The 17621-nt window shown below is 37.8% G+C and overlaps 1 protein-coding gene across 2 annotated transcripts in view; it reads left to right on the top strand.

The window, feature by feature from the left end:
* The first annotated feature begins 10444 nt into the window (after positions 1-10444).
* Positions 10445-17621, top strand: part of SPON1 (spondin 1) — a 784537-nt gene continuing 777360 nt past the window's right edge. The window contains exons 1-2 of one of the 2 annotated variants that reach the window (XM_074230137.1): positions 10445-10583; positions 12703-12845. In XM_074230137.1, coding sequence (XP_074086238.1) covers positions 12833-12845 — 13 coding nt within the window. In that variant the 5' untranslated portion in view covers positions 10445-10583; positions 12703-12832. The remainder of the gene's footprint in view (positions 10584-12702; positions 12846-17621) is intronic. The other variant, XM_074230138.1, reaches the window with a different exon arrangement.

The raw sequence follows: 17621 nt of genomic DNA, 5'->3' as shown, positions 1-17621 counted from the left end.
GGCCTCCATCAAAAACTGAACTAGCATCTGCTAATAGGTTTAAGCAGCAGAAGCTTAAGAAAAGCTGTCAGATTTTGGGTCATACTTTCTGGGAAAAGCAGAAGGAGTTTGGAATCGTTTTCACCAAGCACAAAAGGCTGTAATTGGGGATGACCCTGGATGAAACTGTGAAGCAGATGGTACTTGTTCTTCTCTATCTGTCCTCTGTACTTGGAGTTCTCTTCTTCCTTATCTCTGTTTCCTGACACTTCCTTAAGTATCAACAAAAATCTCATCTTTTGTAAGAAGACTCTCCCTTCATGCTAATGACTCCTCTCTGGTAATTATCTCCAATTTATTTTGAAAATTTTATTCATATTTTGTGTATTCTCTCCCCTATTAGACTGTGAGCACCTTGAGAGTGGGGGATGACTTTTTTTTTTGCCTTTCTTTGTATCCTCAGCACTTACTATAGTGCCTAATAAATAGGTTCTTAATAGATGCTTATTAACTTAACTTGCCTCTCACATCTCTCTCAACTCCAGTTAGCTATTCTAGGGGGCCTAGGACCTCTGCTTTCCCTATATTCCTGTCATTTTCTGCCCAGACTTACTTTTTCAATGACCTATCTTTTTTTTTGAAGCTCTTAATCTTCACTCAAACTAGTCTGCCCCAACTTCTCATTCTCTTGAATCTACTAAGATCTGATTCTCTAATGAAATACTGTGCAGACTTTTATCTTCAGGAGTTTCAAATCTCAATTTCTATTTCCTTTTGAGGTACTCGACATTTTGATTTTTCTGAAATTATGGTGTGTTACAAAGTGCAGAATACAGCAATACTGGGAAAACACTGATGATCAAGATATGTAATGACACAGAGGAGGAAGAATGTAGAGCAGTGTTGCTCAGAAGAGAATAAAGAAGCCTGGATCACTTGGGGGATGACTAAACATTATGCTATCAGAATCACACTATAACATTAATATTGTTCAACTGAACAATTCTGAAAGATTTAACAGCTTTGATCACTTAGATGATGAACCCTTACACTTATTCCAGTGGATTATATTATGCATGATGGACTACTGATAATGATGCTTGTCCTTCATTCTCAATGAAGACCTTTCACCAGGGAAGTGAAGCCATGACAGATGGATTGGATTGGAGTGAGAGGGATCTGTGCTAAATCACCAACCTCACTTTCTCCTCTAGAGACTTCTGGGTCCACTGGTCAGATAGGAATCAGGACCACAAGAGATGGCCCTGGATTTGAGGCAGAGTTAAGTGACTTGTTTAAGGCCACACAGTTAGTAATAAGTGTCTGAGGCTTGATTCAAACTCCTATCCTCCTGAATCTAAGGCCTGTGGCTAAATCTATTTCACCATCTAGATGCCTTAGATGGACTATTGTGGAGAATGAGAAAAGCATTTTTAAATATGGTCAATGTGGGATTTTTTTTTACTTGACTACACTTATATGATACAAGCATTTTACATTTCCTCCCTCCCTCCTTGTCTGTCTGTCTATCAGTTTCTTTTTCTCTTTCATGTTGGAGATTTGGGAAGGGAAAAAAAATTAATGTTCTATAAGTGAAAAAGAAAATAAAAAGATTACTGGAAATGTAGTAAGGGTCTAGGTTATGAAAAACTTTTAAGTTCCAAGTAGAAGAGTTTATATCTATCTACTCATCTATCTATAAATTTATATTTGATCCTAGAGATATGGATTTATATGTCTATATGTCTCATGTAGTTTTCACTTATGATTTCTTGAAATATAGCTCTGAAGAACCAGGCTTTGCTAAAGCCCTTTGGAATTCAAATGGAGTTACTTGACTATGTCTTTAAACTCGATCACTCTGGCTCTCACTGATTGTTCAATAATAGGGCCCAGTCCAAGCCTCACTTGCTCTTTGTTTGGATTTTGATGGCTCTGAGAGAGAGTAAATAAAATGAGAGCAATTGTTTCTACTTTGATCAGAAACCCTGAGGATCTTCCCAGACTGATTCTTTTGAGAAGGCAAAGTAGTACATCTTTGCTTCAAATTCTTATCTATCCTTTAATCACTAAATAGATGTTGCTTCAGAAAAGTTAAGACCTAGGAAAGACCTTCACTTAAAAAGACTGAGGTCTCACTGCATCTAGGGCCATTACAGGCAGTCCTGACCTGTGTTTTGCCACTGGACTCCAATTAACTCTAGAGGAGTGAGACCAATGACTTTGTACAGTCCTCCTTCACTTAAATCCAATTCATTTGCAAGTCAAGAGACGTCATCTCCCTGTTGTCCTTGGTCATCTTTGATAATGAAGGATGACTAACAACACTAATAATGGAGTGCCACTAGAGCTTGAGTATATGTGTGTGTGTGTGTGTGTGTGTGTGTCTGTGGACATGAACTTGTTAACCTGAGCCTGCCAATACTTTAGGAAAATCATTTTGGCAGCTGAATGGAGGATGTATTGGGGTGGGGAGAGACTTGAGACAGGGATATCAATCTGAAGGCTCTTACCAGGTGAGAGGTGATGAGGGCCTGCAGTAGAGTGGTGACTGTGTAGGTGGAGAGAAGGAGATAATATAGGAGAGATGTTAAGAAAGTAGAAGCAAGAAGAATTGGTATTGCACTGGATTTGTGGTGAGTGAGAAATCAAGGGTGATGTCAAAGTTGGGAGCTCAGATGACTGGAAGAGGGTGGTACCCTGATTATAAATGAGAGCAATTAGACAGACCATGTTTTATTGATAAACTGAATTTATTAATCTGTGAACATAATTGTAACCCTGCAGTAGAACAGAAATTCATTGAAAGGGTACTTTCAGTGTTTGGTATAGTGCTGGGCTCATGTTGAAATATTAAAATGGATCTATGATCTCATCAACATGGATATTTTCTTCAGTGGCAGACATTGTAATCTAAACTATGCCTGCCCATCTTGTGATATTCTCATCTACCCACTTCCTCCAACATATTGGAGGTCTTCCTCACTTTCTCCTGATGCTTCAAAGACCAAGGTTCCCCACATCATCCTTTGCCAACACATCATGATCAATTTATCTGATGTTGCTATTGTATAATTCCCAGATATAATCTTTTACTTCTTTTATCTTTGAAGTTCCACATTAGTCATGTGTTACAGACTGCTCACCCTTACTATATATGCTCTTCATTGTCCTCTGTTTGATAATCATTTTCAGTCCCTCAGAGACCATTTCATTTGATGTCTCACAGCTGTACAATGTTGGTAGGATATTGATGTTAAGGAGCTGCTCCTTTGTTTCTATGAGAAGCTTGTGATCACTAAAGTGTTTTGAAAGCAGAACAATTTTCTGAAGCAGTCCAGGTCTGGCTCCTCCTCCTGTTTCATTCTGGGCCTATATCATTGTCGAAGCACATTTTCTATTCCAGATATGAATATTGATGGAGAAGATCTATAGATTGCCTTAACAATTTCATGCCATAATCTGGGCAGTAGACATTCTTCATTCACTTGATCTTTTCTGTGTGGAAGGATCATGCCAGATGCTTTTGAATGGGAACAACTCTCTTCCCTGACATACAGAAGTTAGTCCAATGTCACAAAAATGTAAATAGACCATCTACCAGGAATCTTTCTTCAATACCTTTGGTGAGCATCTTGCTTTATGATCTGTCTAATGTTTATGATGAGAGGGTCTCTGAACAGGATTATTTCTGCTATTTGTTTCAAGGAATGATTTTGGTTTAAGAGTTGGAAAAGCAGGAGGACTGAAAATCATTTTGCATTTTCCTTTGTTTTGTGAGTTTCCATGACCAAAACATTCTCCATCTGGTGACTGACCTACTGGATGAGCACATTCATACTCAGATATGAAAGAACATTTTATTATATTAGCAAATTTCATGAATATTCTGTATTGAAAAGATAATTATTAAGACTTTCATTTTTCTTTCTTTTTGCAAGGCAATAAGGGTTACGCAACTTGCCCAAGGTCACACAGCTAGCTAATTATTAAGTGTCTGAGGCTGGATTTGAGTTCAGCTCCTCCTGACCCCTGGATTGGTGCTCTATCCACTATGCCACCTAGATGCCCCTGAACTGGCTTTTTTTTTTAAAAGAAAAAAGTTAACAATATATAAGCACTTTAAGGTTTACAAAGAATTTTTACCTACAAGATCTCATTTAATTCTTATACTATTTTATGGATGAGAAAACTGAGTCTCAGGTTTTGTGACTTCCAGAATTATGAAGTTAGTATCCATGCCAGAATTTGAATTTGGGACTTGGTCATTCCCAATTCAACTCTTCATCCATTATTCCTACTACTTTTCTTCATAGCATTATCCTGTATTTCTTCTATCTCTCATAAGACTATGTGAATCTGAAGATGTGATCTGGAATAGAGAATTTTTGTTATTAAAGTCTACTTGTTTTCTTTTAAAATTGTCATTAAGGATCCTCTTAATAAATGCATAGACCATTATTCAGTACATGTGAGAAAGTTGATAAAGTTGGCATAAGGGTCAGTAATCATTTTCTTCTTGGTAATTATTTTCTTTTTTGCAATTGTACCATCCATGACCTTTTCTATTCTTTTGGAATCTCCTCCTCTTTAAATGTCTTGAAAAGTGATCCCTTTAAAATTGAGTCAGTTTTAACATGGATTTCCTCTTTTTGTTGCATTTTGACACTCTCCTGGGATTCATTGTTTTTAAAATGTCAGTCACTTTTCATGTACTGAAGTGGTAGAAACTGAATGTGATGGTGCAAGTGTTTTTACACATCCCATTAAAATCAAAATTAAACAGAGAACTCCCTGTGTTCCCACATTGTTTTTGAGATGCACCCCTCTATTTCTTTTTCATTGAGAGCATTCATGATTACAATGACATAATTTTTTTTATACATTTCCTAAAACACAGGTTCTTGATCTTATATCTGAATTTTTGGAAATCTGATTACCTAAAGTTTGTGGTCCACATCTGTCTTTTCTCCATATTTTTTCCTTGCCTGGTATAAACACTGTAGTAGGATGACATTGTTATTTCTTGTTAAAGCTCTGTTTCACTCACCAAATCCTCGAGGTTGTTCACTTAGTTGTTGAATTGCATTTCCTTCTTTGCTTCCTCTACTTTTTGTGAAATGAGTTTGTCAGCAAGGAAAGACTTATTCATTGCCTATGCATTCCAAGTCGGTGGTTAATGCTTCACTGCCCTCTAATTTCATGTATATCAGAATTATCTCCCTAGAGGACTGCAGTCTTTTTGAGTGCAGAGAACTCAACTATGTTACATAGAATGTAGATTTTTTTATAAATGGCATTTACAAAGTTCTTTCTAAGATGAGGAGTTAGAGAAGGCACCAACCTTCACTGATAGGAATTCTTTAGCTAGGATTTCCAAGAATCAGTGTAATCACAGTTCCACTTCTGGCCCCATAGCAGTTTTATCCATCTTCTATTTCATGTATTTTTAAAATGACATGTTATAGTCCAATATTTTTCTGACATTTCTCCTGTATCCCTCCAGGCATCTGATCGAGGGCCAGACCCTCAGGAGTTGCTCACTTGGTCCTTACTGATTAGTTGGTTGGGATAACTTGAGATACAGAGAGCAAGCTTCTGAGTTTGCTCAGTGCTGAGTTTGTTGGAAGAAAAGTTCTACTTTCTTGCCCTATATGGCTCCAGCAGGGGCTGAAGATGGATAGTCATGTGATAGATGAGAGTTTTTCTTGTGCCTGAACAGAGATTGAGCTTAGACAAAGATAAAGTGCTCTCTTTGGAAGCAGGAGGAGTCTGTGGAGCTGCAAGGAAGTATACCAGAAAGCTATAAATGCTCTCAACATTAGGAATAATTTTCCATACCCTAGCATTTTTAGCAGATGCCAAAGGCTTGATCATATTGCTTGTCCTTTGAGGGTCCTGGGGACATCATTGTCTTTTGCTCCTGCTTAATTACCTGCTGAAAAACAAATGAAGCAGAGACAATAATTGTATCCAAAGGAAATATCTTTCTGCTTTTTTATTCCTGCTGCCGGAGCCGTGTCAGCAAGTATTACTAAGTCTCTAAACGCATGTTTAACACCCGAATTCTGTAGCTCTGGTCATAAGGAATTCTTCCGTAGCCTTTTGTTGAGGACTTGTCTCCATTTTTTACATTTAGAAGCTCCCCCCCCCCCCCAAGGGAGTTTAATCTAGGGTCTGTCTTTGTTCTTCATTGGGGAGGCTAAAAATTCAATTTACCTGCCTGGGCTCAAGTCAGTTTTTAAAGAGATGCTACATGGTACAACTGGAAAATATGTCAGAGAAGGTAATTTTGCAGAGGAAGGCAATAAGGTTAAATAAATAAATGTAATTGCCTGCTCAAGGTCACATTAAATTCATAATAGAAATAGAGCTTGAATCCAACCCTCCTGACTCATCTACTCATGTTTCTTGTGTGACTGACTTTCCAGACCTATGGGAAAAGGAATTATTTCACAATAAATACTGAGATGGAACAATGAGGTCAGCTATGAGGGTTCAATACTGGCTTCATGAATACTGCTAAACCCTTACTTATTATAATCTGCCTACCTTAACCAAAGCTCACCATATGAATGATTATTCCAAAGAACTGGAGAATCTTAGACTTGAAAGGATCTCAACAACTATTCAGTTTTGTTCCTGAAAAAATATCCCTTTGACAACAGATTACAGAATCACCAAATTTTGATGTTTCAAGGGACCTCTGTAATCATCTGGTCCAGTCCAAATATCCATTTAGGTGCACTAGAGAAGTGGCACACCAGCCTTCACTTGAAGATCTCCTATGAACAAAACCCCACTATTTCTTTCGTTTTTGGATAACTGTGATTGCTAAGAGGTTTACTCTTGTATCTAGTTTAGATTCTCTCTTTTTTTGCAAGTTTCACTTAATGGTTTTGGTTCTGGCTTTTAGAGTTATGTAGAGCCAAATTAATCTTCTGTCCACATGACAGTCTTACAAATGCTCAAAGTCAACAATTATGTTTCCCCAAGCACCAACCTAATCTTCTGTTGAAGACCTCCAGTGAGATAGAACTATCTTGGGATGCAGCCTATTTGCTTTTGGGTAATTGTAATCATTAGGATATTTCAAAATATGTGGTTGCAATTTTTGCCTATTGTTCCTATATCTTCTCTCAAAAAATGAGTAGAATTTGTACTCTAGTCTTTTTTGGAACATAGGTATTATCAAAGATGACTGATTAGGCAGATTCCTTCCATACATCCCTTATTGGTGGGTTGATGATATCAAACATCATGCCCACTTCCTTATGGTTAAGCAGGCAAATTTGTGACAGTAATTCTAGTGACAAACTGCCACTGTACCATGCTTATTTGCTCTGCTGGGGGCTCCCGAACAAGATTTAATTTTATTTATAGGGGGCTTCCCACCTTTTCTCACAACAGGATGCTAGCTTGTTCAGCTGCCTTTAATCCCAAATTAGTAGATTCCTGCCAAAACCTATGCAAACAGAAGCTGCTTTCAGCTGTTGTCATTGAAATCTCAGGTAGAAATTCAACTTCTAGTCTTTTTTTTCCAAGACCTTGGTAACGGATTGGATATTGGACCTGAGGAGAGGCAAAAGTCAAAAATAATTTCAAGGTTATGTACTCAGTAGGTCAGATGATTGGTAGTAATAAAGTCAGAAATAGTGAATTCAAAAGGAAGAGCAGGTTGAGTCAGAAAGACAATGAGCCTGGCTAGAAAAGTGAAGTGCCTGTGGGATATTTAGGTAGAGATGCTCTGTTATAAATAAAAGCTCACATTGATAAAAGCAATCTAAGATTTACAAAATGCTTTCCTCATAATTATTATGGCTATTTTAGAGATGAGAAAACAGGTTGGGAAAGTTAACTTACTGGCCAATTGCCACACACCTAAATAAATTGAAGAGATCCAGTTCTAAGCTGTCTCCTGACTGCTGAGTCAAGTGTTCATGTCATTATATAATGTTTAGGTAGATAAAAAAGAGGCCAGGACAAGACTTGGAGATTTAGGAAGTATCTGCACAGTGGTAGTGGAAGCAATAGAAGGAAAAAAATGGAACTGCCAATGGTGACAGCATTGAGAAAGAAGAGAAAAGGACTAAAGAGTGACCTTGGGTCAAATCTAGTATAAGGAGTTAGAAAGATAATTAAAACACATGAGAAAAATGCTAAGAAAATGTTCATTTCAAAGTAAGCATTTTTTTTAGTTTTTTTTTTTTTTTGCAAGGCAATGGGGTTAAGTGGCTTGCCCAAGGCCACACGGCTAGGTAATTATTAAGTGTCTGAGGCCGGATTTGAACTCAGGTACTCCTGACTCCAAGGCCAGTGCTCTATCCACTGCACCACCTAGCCACCCCAAAAGTAAGCATTTTTAAGTAAGCAAAGATAAAATATGGTAGAAGGGTGCTACCAATACTTTCCAAAAACCAAGGTTAAGGTTGATTAGTTATGAAAGAAAGGCATTGGATTCCCCAATTAGTGGTGTTATTTGTGATCTGAGACAGCAATTTCAGTTAACTTTCTCAAAGTATCACAGATAAGAATGGAAACATTGTCTTATTCAGCTTCATTTTCAGATGAGAAAACTGAGAAGTAGAAATTAATTTGTTCAAGGTCACTGAGGTAGTAAAGTAAACATAGAAGAGCTTGAATTTGAACTAAGGCCTCTTGAATCCAAACTCAATGATCTGGGATTAAAAACAATTCCAAGGGGTTTAAGAGAGTGATTACAAAAGAAATGAGAAAGAGATCAAATTCTATCTGGATAGATTAGTTAAGGTAATATTTTTTTCTTCTATTGGCAATACCTGAGCATTAGTCAGTGAAAAAGGAAACACGTGTGTGTGTGTGTGTGTGTGTGTGTGTGTGTGTGAAAAATAAAGAGAGAGATACTCAGGGAGAAGAGACAGAGAGAGACAGAAAGAGATAAAGAAAGTGAGAGTGACAGAGACTTTCAGAACAAGGGTTCTAAGGTATGTTAGAATGACACAAAGAACTCAGGAAAGAAGTTCTGTGTTTCCAAGGGAAAATGTGGACAGTGAGTGCTGACGCTGAGAAAACTTGAGGAATGGAGAAAGGCAGCTTCACGTATGAGACTAGGTCACCTGCTTTATGTATATGTGGAAATGAAGGTTTCGTTGACACCAAGAAGAAATACTTGAAATTCTCTATGGTGAATGAGCCCAGAGGAGGTTGTAGGTGAAGTTTATGAATAAATCAGCTCTATTTGGACTTCTAGTCATTAAGCTCACTTCATATGGCAGTTCATTCTATTTTCAGACATCTTTACATTTTAGAAAACTTTCTTTATGCAACCTGGGTAAGACCTCTCTTTTGCCCTTAGGGTTATTGTCATGGAGATTTGATAGGTTAGAATTGTATGCTGGCATACCAGACAACCTCAGGTTCCCAATGGTCTGGTGGAGAAATGCCATCCAATGACTATACAGCAGATATGGAGGAGGAGGAAATGGCTTTGTTTGCTTCCATGCTTTTCCTGCCAAGAGGATTGGAGTGGGAGTGAAAAGGGGTGGAAGACAAGACAATTATCTGTGTGACTGAAAGCTGGGGATGCCTAGCCTGGCAATAGATGACCTCCATGAATCTACAACTCCACTTATACTGAGCTCACACGTTGACAGAATGGAGTGGGTGTTTTCCTACATTTTCTGTCCTTTGACATTAGTTTTTACACATGGAGCTATGCAGATTTCCATATGAAAGGCAACCCTTTGAATACTTGAATAAAACAAATAATCATGTTCCCTCAAGTCCTGTTTTTAACCAGGTTGAACATTCAACTATTCCTTTAATCATTTCCTAAATGCAAGATTTCAAGTCTCCTCACCAGTCTGCTTGTTTTTGTATGGAATCACTCTATTTTGTCACTGTTTCTTTTAAAATGTTATGTTCGCAACTGAAATACTATAAATATAGCTTGACTGGCACAGGAAAAAGAAATTTTAAAAAATCCTTCATAGCAGTGTTAAGCATAACTGATACTTACCTAAGTCCTCAATCTAGACGTCATATTTCTATCAAAGCAGCCTAAGAGCTTTTAGACTTTTGTTTTTAATATAGACTACTGCCAAGCCAGGTTTTCCCAAGCCTATATTTATATTGTTAATTAATACTGAGAAGACATCATAGTTTTATTACGATATGAGTGTCACAGGGAACCGGTCAGGTCTGGAGACCTCAGTCCTCAGAATATGAACATTATACAATGCCTACTACAAACCCACCAAAGGGACTTCTAGAAAGGCCTGATGGTATTGATCCTGCATTCTGTAACTATTTTTTGTCAACTTACCAAACTGTGAAGAAAAGCCTTCTAACTGGTTGTTCAGGTAGAAATGAGTATGCATACCAAAAGCTCCAATCAAAGAAGGCAACCTTCCTCCTCCCTACTGCCAATGAGCTACTCATGACCAGAGGCCTTTTTCTGTCCATGTTCTGCTTCTTCTCTCTTGCACTTTGGTTGGTTCCATTGCTAAATCACATTCACCTGTTTGTACCTTTGAAAATTTGGAAGAACTATTAGAGGTCTAGAAATGGAACCTGGAAAGGACTATACTCTATGGAGCAACCTGTTTAACTCAGACCTGCAATGGGTAAGTTTAGCAACTGAGATGCTAGCAAGAAAACAACTGAACTGATCTTTTGACTCTATTGTACTTGGAAATGAACTCAGTTGTTGAAATATTTTGTAATCACTACTTTTGGTTTGAGTCTAGTCTCCCAAGGGACCAAGTGAGTGAGAGAAGGGAGCTCAGTTTTGGAGGTTATTGAACTTTGTTTTTTTATATCTGTTCAGTAAATAATCCTTTATTAAAGTTCATTAGTTACCAGGGCAACTAGATGGTGAAGTGGATAGAATGGAGTTAGGAAGACAAATCCTCCTGAGTACAAATCTGATCTCATTTACTAGCTGTGTGATTCCAAGCAAGTCACTTAATCCTATTTCCCTCAGTTTCTTCATCTGGAAAATGAACTGGAGAAGGAAATGGCGAACCACCCTAGTATCTCTGCCAGGAAACCCTGATTGGGGCCCTGAAGCGTAGGACAAGACTGAAATGACAATAAAAGTTACTGGCAATGCTGAAGAGACATTACTGGGATTAATGATATTAGAGCACTAATCGCTGGTAGTGATATTGGGGGAACAGACTGGATGAGGACTGAGAACAAATTATATTAGAAGATACTCCATAAACCTTCAAGGGTATTTCTAAAACCCTGAGGGGAAGAGCAGAGGCTCTGGGGAAGCATTCTGGAATTGAAGTTGGGAGAGTAAGACTTTGGTGGAAATAATTTTGGCCTTAGAGGAAGGCAGATTTGTTTTCAAATTCTCTCATATTTACTCTTTGTGTGATTCTGAGCAATTTGTATAACCTCTACTTGACTCAGACAAATCCCTAGCACTTATCCATTAAGGCATAGGCTGGCCTATTTTGGTGAAGAGAGTTATAAGGCCAAAATCTCCTTACACTAATGACATTATATAGCCTCTGCTTACACATTATTTTATAGTATACATAATAAGGCTCAATCTTTATTTAAATCCAATGAAATAGCACCATTGTTTTAAAAAAATTTATTTTGAATTTTTATTTTCTGTTCCAAATTCTCTCCCTTACTCCACCCTTCCCCTTCTCATTGAGAACGTATGAAATACAATACCTATTATGAATATGAAATCAGGCAAAACTTATTTTCACATTAGCCCTGCCAAGAAAAATTGCATGAAAAATAAAGCAAGATAAAAAAAATATGCCTCACTCAGTAGTCAAAGTCTATCAATTCTCTATGAGGAGGTGGATATCATTTTTCATCATGAATCTTTGGAATTATCATATCACTATTAGATTTAACCCATAGTTCATGACGAAAATGAGTATTACAGGTGATTGGAAATATAGAAATAAAAATTTTAAAAATGCTCTCACCTCCTCTCTACCTTCTAATAGTGTGTAGTCTGGTGCATTGACAAATTGAGACTAAATAGGAATGTGACTTGTCAAAAGGAAGGATTTTTTGAGTTTTTTTTTTGCAAGGCAAATGGGGTTAAATGGCTTGCCCAAGGTGACACAGCTAGGTAATTATTAAGTATCTTAAGGCAGATTTGAACTCAGGTCCTCCTGACTCCAGGGCTGGTGCTCTATCCACTGTACCACCTAGTTGCACCTAAAGGGAATGATATCTTGAGTGTAATTTACCACGCCCAGTTTTTTTTTTTATCTTTTGAGTTTCATCTCCCCCATGCCCATGATTCACCCTTGTTCCACAAAAGAAGAGTGAAGGGGGAAGAAGACCAGCTCCCTCACAATACTACCAATGTCTACTTACATGAAGGGAAGAATGGTACTGTGAGATTACTGTTCAAAACATGTTTTGCTATTTTTTTAGGTACCAATATGTTTAAAATGTTCATTAAGGGAAAGCATTATACCTTAAAAATAGACCACTAGAAGTCTACTGTTTTATTTACATTTCCATTACTGGCATCCAATGGTTGGTTCTCATCATTTGTTATTGAAGAAGACCAAAATGACATCACAATGTTTGAGACAAATTGCAGTGTGTCCAACTATGGTTGATCAGACCAATACGAACTCAGAACGCTTTACTACAGGTTGGGCACAAATAGTCCATGTGAATACCTGGGGTGGGTACTCTAATTTATGGATGAAACATTTCCTTTCAGCTGCTTCAATTCTACCTTTCTTATAGAATGCAGCACCCTTATTGATGAAGACATGCCATGCTGGGTGGTCCTGTGCCAGTGTGTACAATCACTTCTAAAGTTCTTCAGTGAGACCTTCAAGGTGTCTTGGTATCACTTCTTCTGACCTCTTTGTGAATGCTTGCCTTGTGTGAGTTCTCCATAAAAGTGTTTTTTGGCAAGTGTATGCCTGACATTCTAACAATGTGCCCAACCCATCGTAGTTGCACTCTCTGTAGTAACATTGGAATGCTAGGCAGTTTAGCTTGGGAAAAGACCTCAGTATATGGCATCTTCTCCTGCCAGAATCTTTTCCTTCAGAATCTTCCTAAGACAATTTAAATGGAAGAGATTCAGTTTCCTGACATGATGCTGTTAGCCTGTCCAGGTTTCACTGATCTTCATAGCAATGAGGTTAGCACAATGGCTCTATAGACCTTCAGTTTGGTAGTTAGTCTAATGCCTCTTCTCTCCCATACTTTCTTTCCGAATCTCCCCAATACTGAGCTATCTCTGGCAATGCAAGTGTCAACCTTATTGTCAATGTGTACCTCTTTGGAAAGGACAGTGCCAAGGTAAGTGAACTTGTCCACAGTACTCAAAACTTCTCCAATCAAATCTCTGGACTATGATTGGCATTTATTATAGTGTAATCTACACACAGTAGGCACAAAGGAAATGTTTGTAGCTTGTTTGTGAAATATTAATTACTGATGGAGCTCTGAGTTGTCTGAGAAAAGTTACAAATTAGAGTCTGAGCTGATAGTTGGAGTTTGGAGTTGGTGAGTATAACAATCCTCATGGGTCTAGGCAAGTACTGAAGGTTTCTCATGGAAAATATTTTGAATGACACTTAAGTATGTTGGGATTTGTGACTTAAAGAGCTGTCTCTTCTTAGCTCAGAGAAAAAAATGTATGGAATTATTGTATAGTTTAAAATAGCAGAGTGTGATTTGGAGAAGCCCATGTAATTTGTGGCTGACAGCACCAAGAGAGAAAAAAGGAGATGACAGTTAAAACTCCTCTGAGCAGCTGGAGGGCTAGAGAGCCTAAGCAGCTGAACAAAAGTGGCAGCTGGTATTTTCCTTTTCTGAGATTCTGAGAAACATACAGGAAGACAGCAATGGTGATCAGAAGGAAAGAGTCTGCCTTGTTGTGAGACTCACCTGTCTGGGGTTGAAGCTTAAAGCGAGGAAGAAATATCTCTGGTGGAAAGGTGGTAGAACTGAACTGCCTCTTCGAGAAGCCCAGAAAGTAACCATATTTCTCTTTCCTTTTCTCCTATCTGGATCCCTTTGTGAGGACAGTGCTTTAAGTCAAAATCTTAATATATAGCTATTTTTCTAGGTTTCCAATAGCACACAAGACACCATCTCTTTTCTTTGGGTATGAACTTATTTTATTTTATTTTTTAGGTTTTTGCAAGGCAAATGGGGTTAAGTGACTTGCCCAAGGCCACACAGCTAAGGTAATTATTAAGTGTTTGAGGTCAATTTTGAACTCAGGTCCTCCTGACTCCAGGGCTGGTGCTCTATCCACTGTGCCACCTAGTCACCCCGGTATGAACTTATTTGTATGCTGAATGCACAGGTGCTCAGGTGTGATTTTTTTTTGATCACAATATATAAGTAACTTGGAAATACTTTTTACTAATTGGTGGCTAATTGCTGCTTGGTACAAGAAACAATACTGATTTATTTTCTATTTGTTAAGATACTTAATATATATGTATATATATATATATATATATATATATATATATATCCCAACAGGAAAATGATCACTCAAGAAGCAATATTAAGCATTGTGTTAAGTGTTAGAGATACAAAGAAATGCCAAATTGCAAAACGATTCCTACCCTCTTAAGTTTATATTCCAGTGGAGGAGACAATCTATAAGTAAATAAGTTAATATATATGGAACACAAAGAGTAGAGAGAGAATGTAATCATAAAAGGATGGTTCAATAATCTGGGAGAGAAGACATCAGGAAGACCTCTAGCAGAAATTGGCATTTGAGATGAAAATGGAATCTGGAGCTTTATTCTTTACCCCTTTAACTAAATGAGTCTGTTGTTGTAATCCTGGGTATCAGTCACATAAGTATATCAGAAAAATCTGATATGATCATGAAAAAGAAGGGTACTAGAAAAGATGTAAGAAGAAACATGCGAAGAAAGTAATCACTTTTATTGGGAAAAGGAAGAGATGAGAAAAGTCTTCCTGGAACAGATGATTCTCAAGATGCACTGTCAATGCCCAAAGACATGCATAGACTTTAGAGGATGAGCTGTGTGAATGCACAAAGATGGGAAAGGGCAAGATGAAATTAAGGAAAGCTACTAGTCCAATTTTGCTGAAATAAAGAGTAGATGAAGGGGAATAATTTGAAATAAACTTAGAAAGGTAGGTTGGTATCCTGTTGTTTCTGTTTAATTCTGAAGCCATGGGGAGCCTTTGGGAGGAGGCTGCTAGCAATCATTTTAACCTCAGGTTAAAACATGAAGAAAATGGCTAATCCATTACAAGTAATCTAGCTATATCAAAATAGGATTACTTAGGGGTTTAGGATCCATTTGTCAAACACTTTACAAGGATATAAGATGCAAAATTGGACCCATTAGTAATTACAGTCAGTTATTGTGATTCTCTATGCCTCTCTCTGTCTGTCCATTGTTAAAACTCTTTTTCTTTTCCAATAGCAGCAGCCAGCATGAGGTAAAAGTTAGAGATCCTGCTTATTTACTTTGGTTCTAAAATGCTAGCTGCTCCATCAGCCATAAGCCTTAGGAGTTGCTTGGACAATTGTCAAACCAGGGTTCCTGTGACTTGAAGCATGACCCTTTAATATTTTACAACCTTTATTTTTTCCAATTCTTTCTCCCCTCCTCTATTTTGCAACCTTGTTTTTCCCAGCTTCTACTTAATTAAATTCTTCCTATGCCCAGAGCCCTTAGGGTACTGCCTATGTTAGCAATCAACTCCCTATCAGGGTTGCAGCAGGGCCTGCTCCAAACCTACCACAGAGCCATTGTAAGTTTTTGTGCTCAGAAGTGATGTGGTTTGATTTGGGCTTTCAAAAGACCGTTTGGGTAGTGAAGGATGGCTTGGAGAAGGTAGTCACTGAAGGTACATAGACTCATTAGAAGGTTGGACAATAGTCTAGGAAAGAGGTAATGAAGACATGAACAAGAATGGTGGCTTTGGGGGCAGTTAGATGGCGCTGTGGATAGAACACTTACCTTGGAAAGTTCAAATTCAGCCTCAGAAACTTGATATGTAAAAATTGTGTGATCATGGGCAAATCACTTAAACACATTGCTCCAACAAACTTAAAAAAAAGGGGGTAATAGCTTTTAGTGAAGACAAGGGACAGATATTGGTAAAAAGGAGTAACTATTAAACATCTGTTATATACCAGGTCCTGTGTTTTATGAATTATTATCCCATTTGATCCTCACAACAACCCTAGGAGTTAGATGTCATAATTCCCATTTTACTGTGGAGAAAACTAAGGTAGATCAAGATTAAGTGATTTACTTATGGTTATACATTTAATAAATCTCTGAATTTGGATGGAAATTCAGTTCCTTCCCAACCACAGTCCCACACCTTTATTCATTGTAACATGAGAGGAACTGTGGCAGTGGAATTTGTAGGATCTGATGACTAGTCAGATAGAATGAAGAATTACAGAATCTCATCCCTGGAAGACACCTCAGAGACTGTCTGCTTCAATTTATGCCAACACAACAGCACCTTCCATTGTGTATCTGACAAGATCATTCAGCTTTTCTTAAAAATGCAGTTGAGGTAGAACCTATAATCTTCCAAATCATTGCCTTTTATTCTTGGATGACTTTAACTCTCAGGAAGTTTTTCCTTACAGGCAACCTGTGAGTGACCGCCTTCCTGTAACTTTCACTCACTGTTCCTCATTCTTCCATTTGGCCAAGCAGAAAAAGTATAATCTGCCACTTGACAGCCCTTCAAATGCTGGAGTAGAACTAGCAGTTTCCTTCATCCCCACTAAATTCTCTTCTCCTGGTTAAATAGCCCTTCGTTCACTTTACTGGGTTTTCATATGGCATGATCTCGACGCTCTTTACCATCTTAAATATAATCTTCTGAATGATTTGTAGCTTATCGGTACACTAATTAAATGACTATAGTACTCTAGGTCAGGGGTGACTAAGGCAGAGTTGGGTGAGATTATCACTTCACTGTTCCTGAACATGATGACTTTCTTAATAGAGCCCAAGGTTTTTTTGGCCGTCACATCATATTGTTGAATCATATTGCATTTGTTTTCACAAACTCTCCAGATCTTTTATTTCAGGCAAACTGCCATCTAGTTGCTCTTCTCCTACAACCAGATGAGAAAACATAGCTTTCTTGCTTTGTAGATAGGCATGGGATTGTGTCCATGTTTAAAGGGAGTTTTGGTTGCTATTGGCAAGTTCTGCATGTATTTTATTAGACAGAAATCTTTTCTATGGCTCTACTGAGACCACCTGAAGTGACAGCTCTGCCTCTCTCTTACTTATATGCAGCCCTAGTATTTCTACTGCCCTAGATGAGGTAGATTCTTGGTTCCTTTTGCCCTTCTCCTGGTTTGTGACTTCCTGTGTGACCAAACGTTCACAAAACCACTGCTAATTTAGTCTTTCACTGATGGCATGAAATACACTAAAAAAAAGTCATCTAATTTCTAAAATTGTGGAGGAATTTTAGAACAAAATATAGGAAATCAAGGCTATTTTTATACTAAAAAATTGTCACATGTAATAATTCTTTTTGACACATCCATAATTTAATATTTAATATTTTAGAGAGAAATATCACTTAACATCAAACATTTTTTCATGAATTCCTCATTCACATCATATAGAAGCCCTGTGGAATTGGTTGGAAAAGTTTGCACGAGC

The sequence above is a fragment of the Macrotis lagotis genome, chromosome 3 (genome assembly GCF_037893015.1).
Source record: "Macrotis lagotis isolate mMagLag1 chromosome 3, bilby.v1.9.chrom.fasta, whole genome shotgun sequence".
Taxonomy (NCBI): domain Eukaryota; kingdom Metazoa; phylum Chordata; class Mammalia; order Peramelemorphia; family Peramelidae; genus Macrotis; species Macrotis lagotis.
This window is presented reverse-complemented; position numbering and strand designations above follow the sequence as displayed.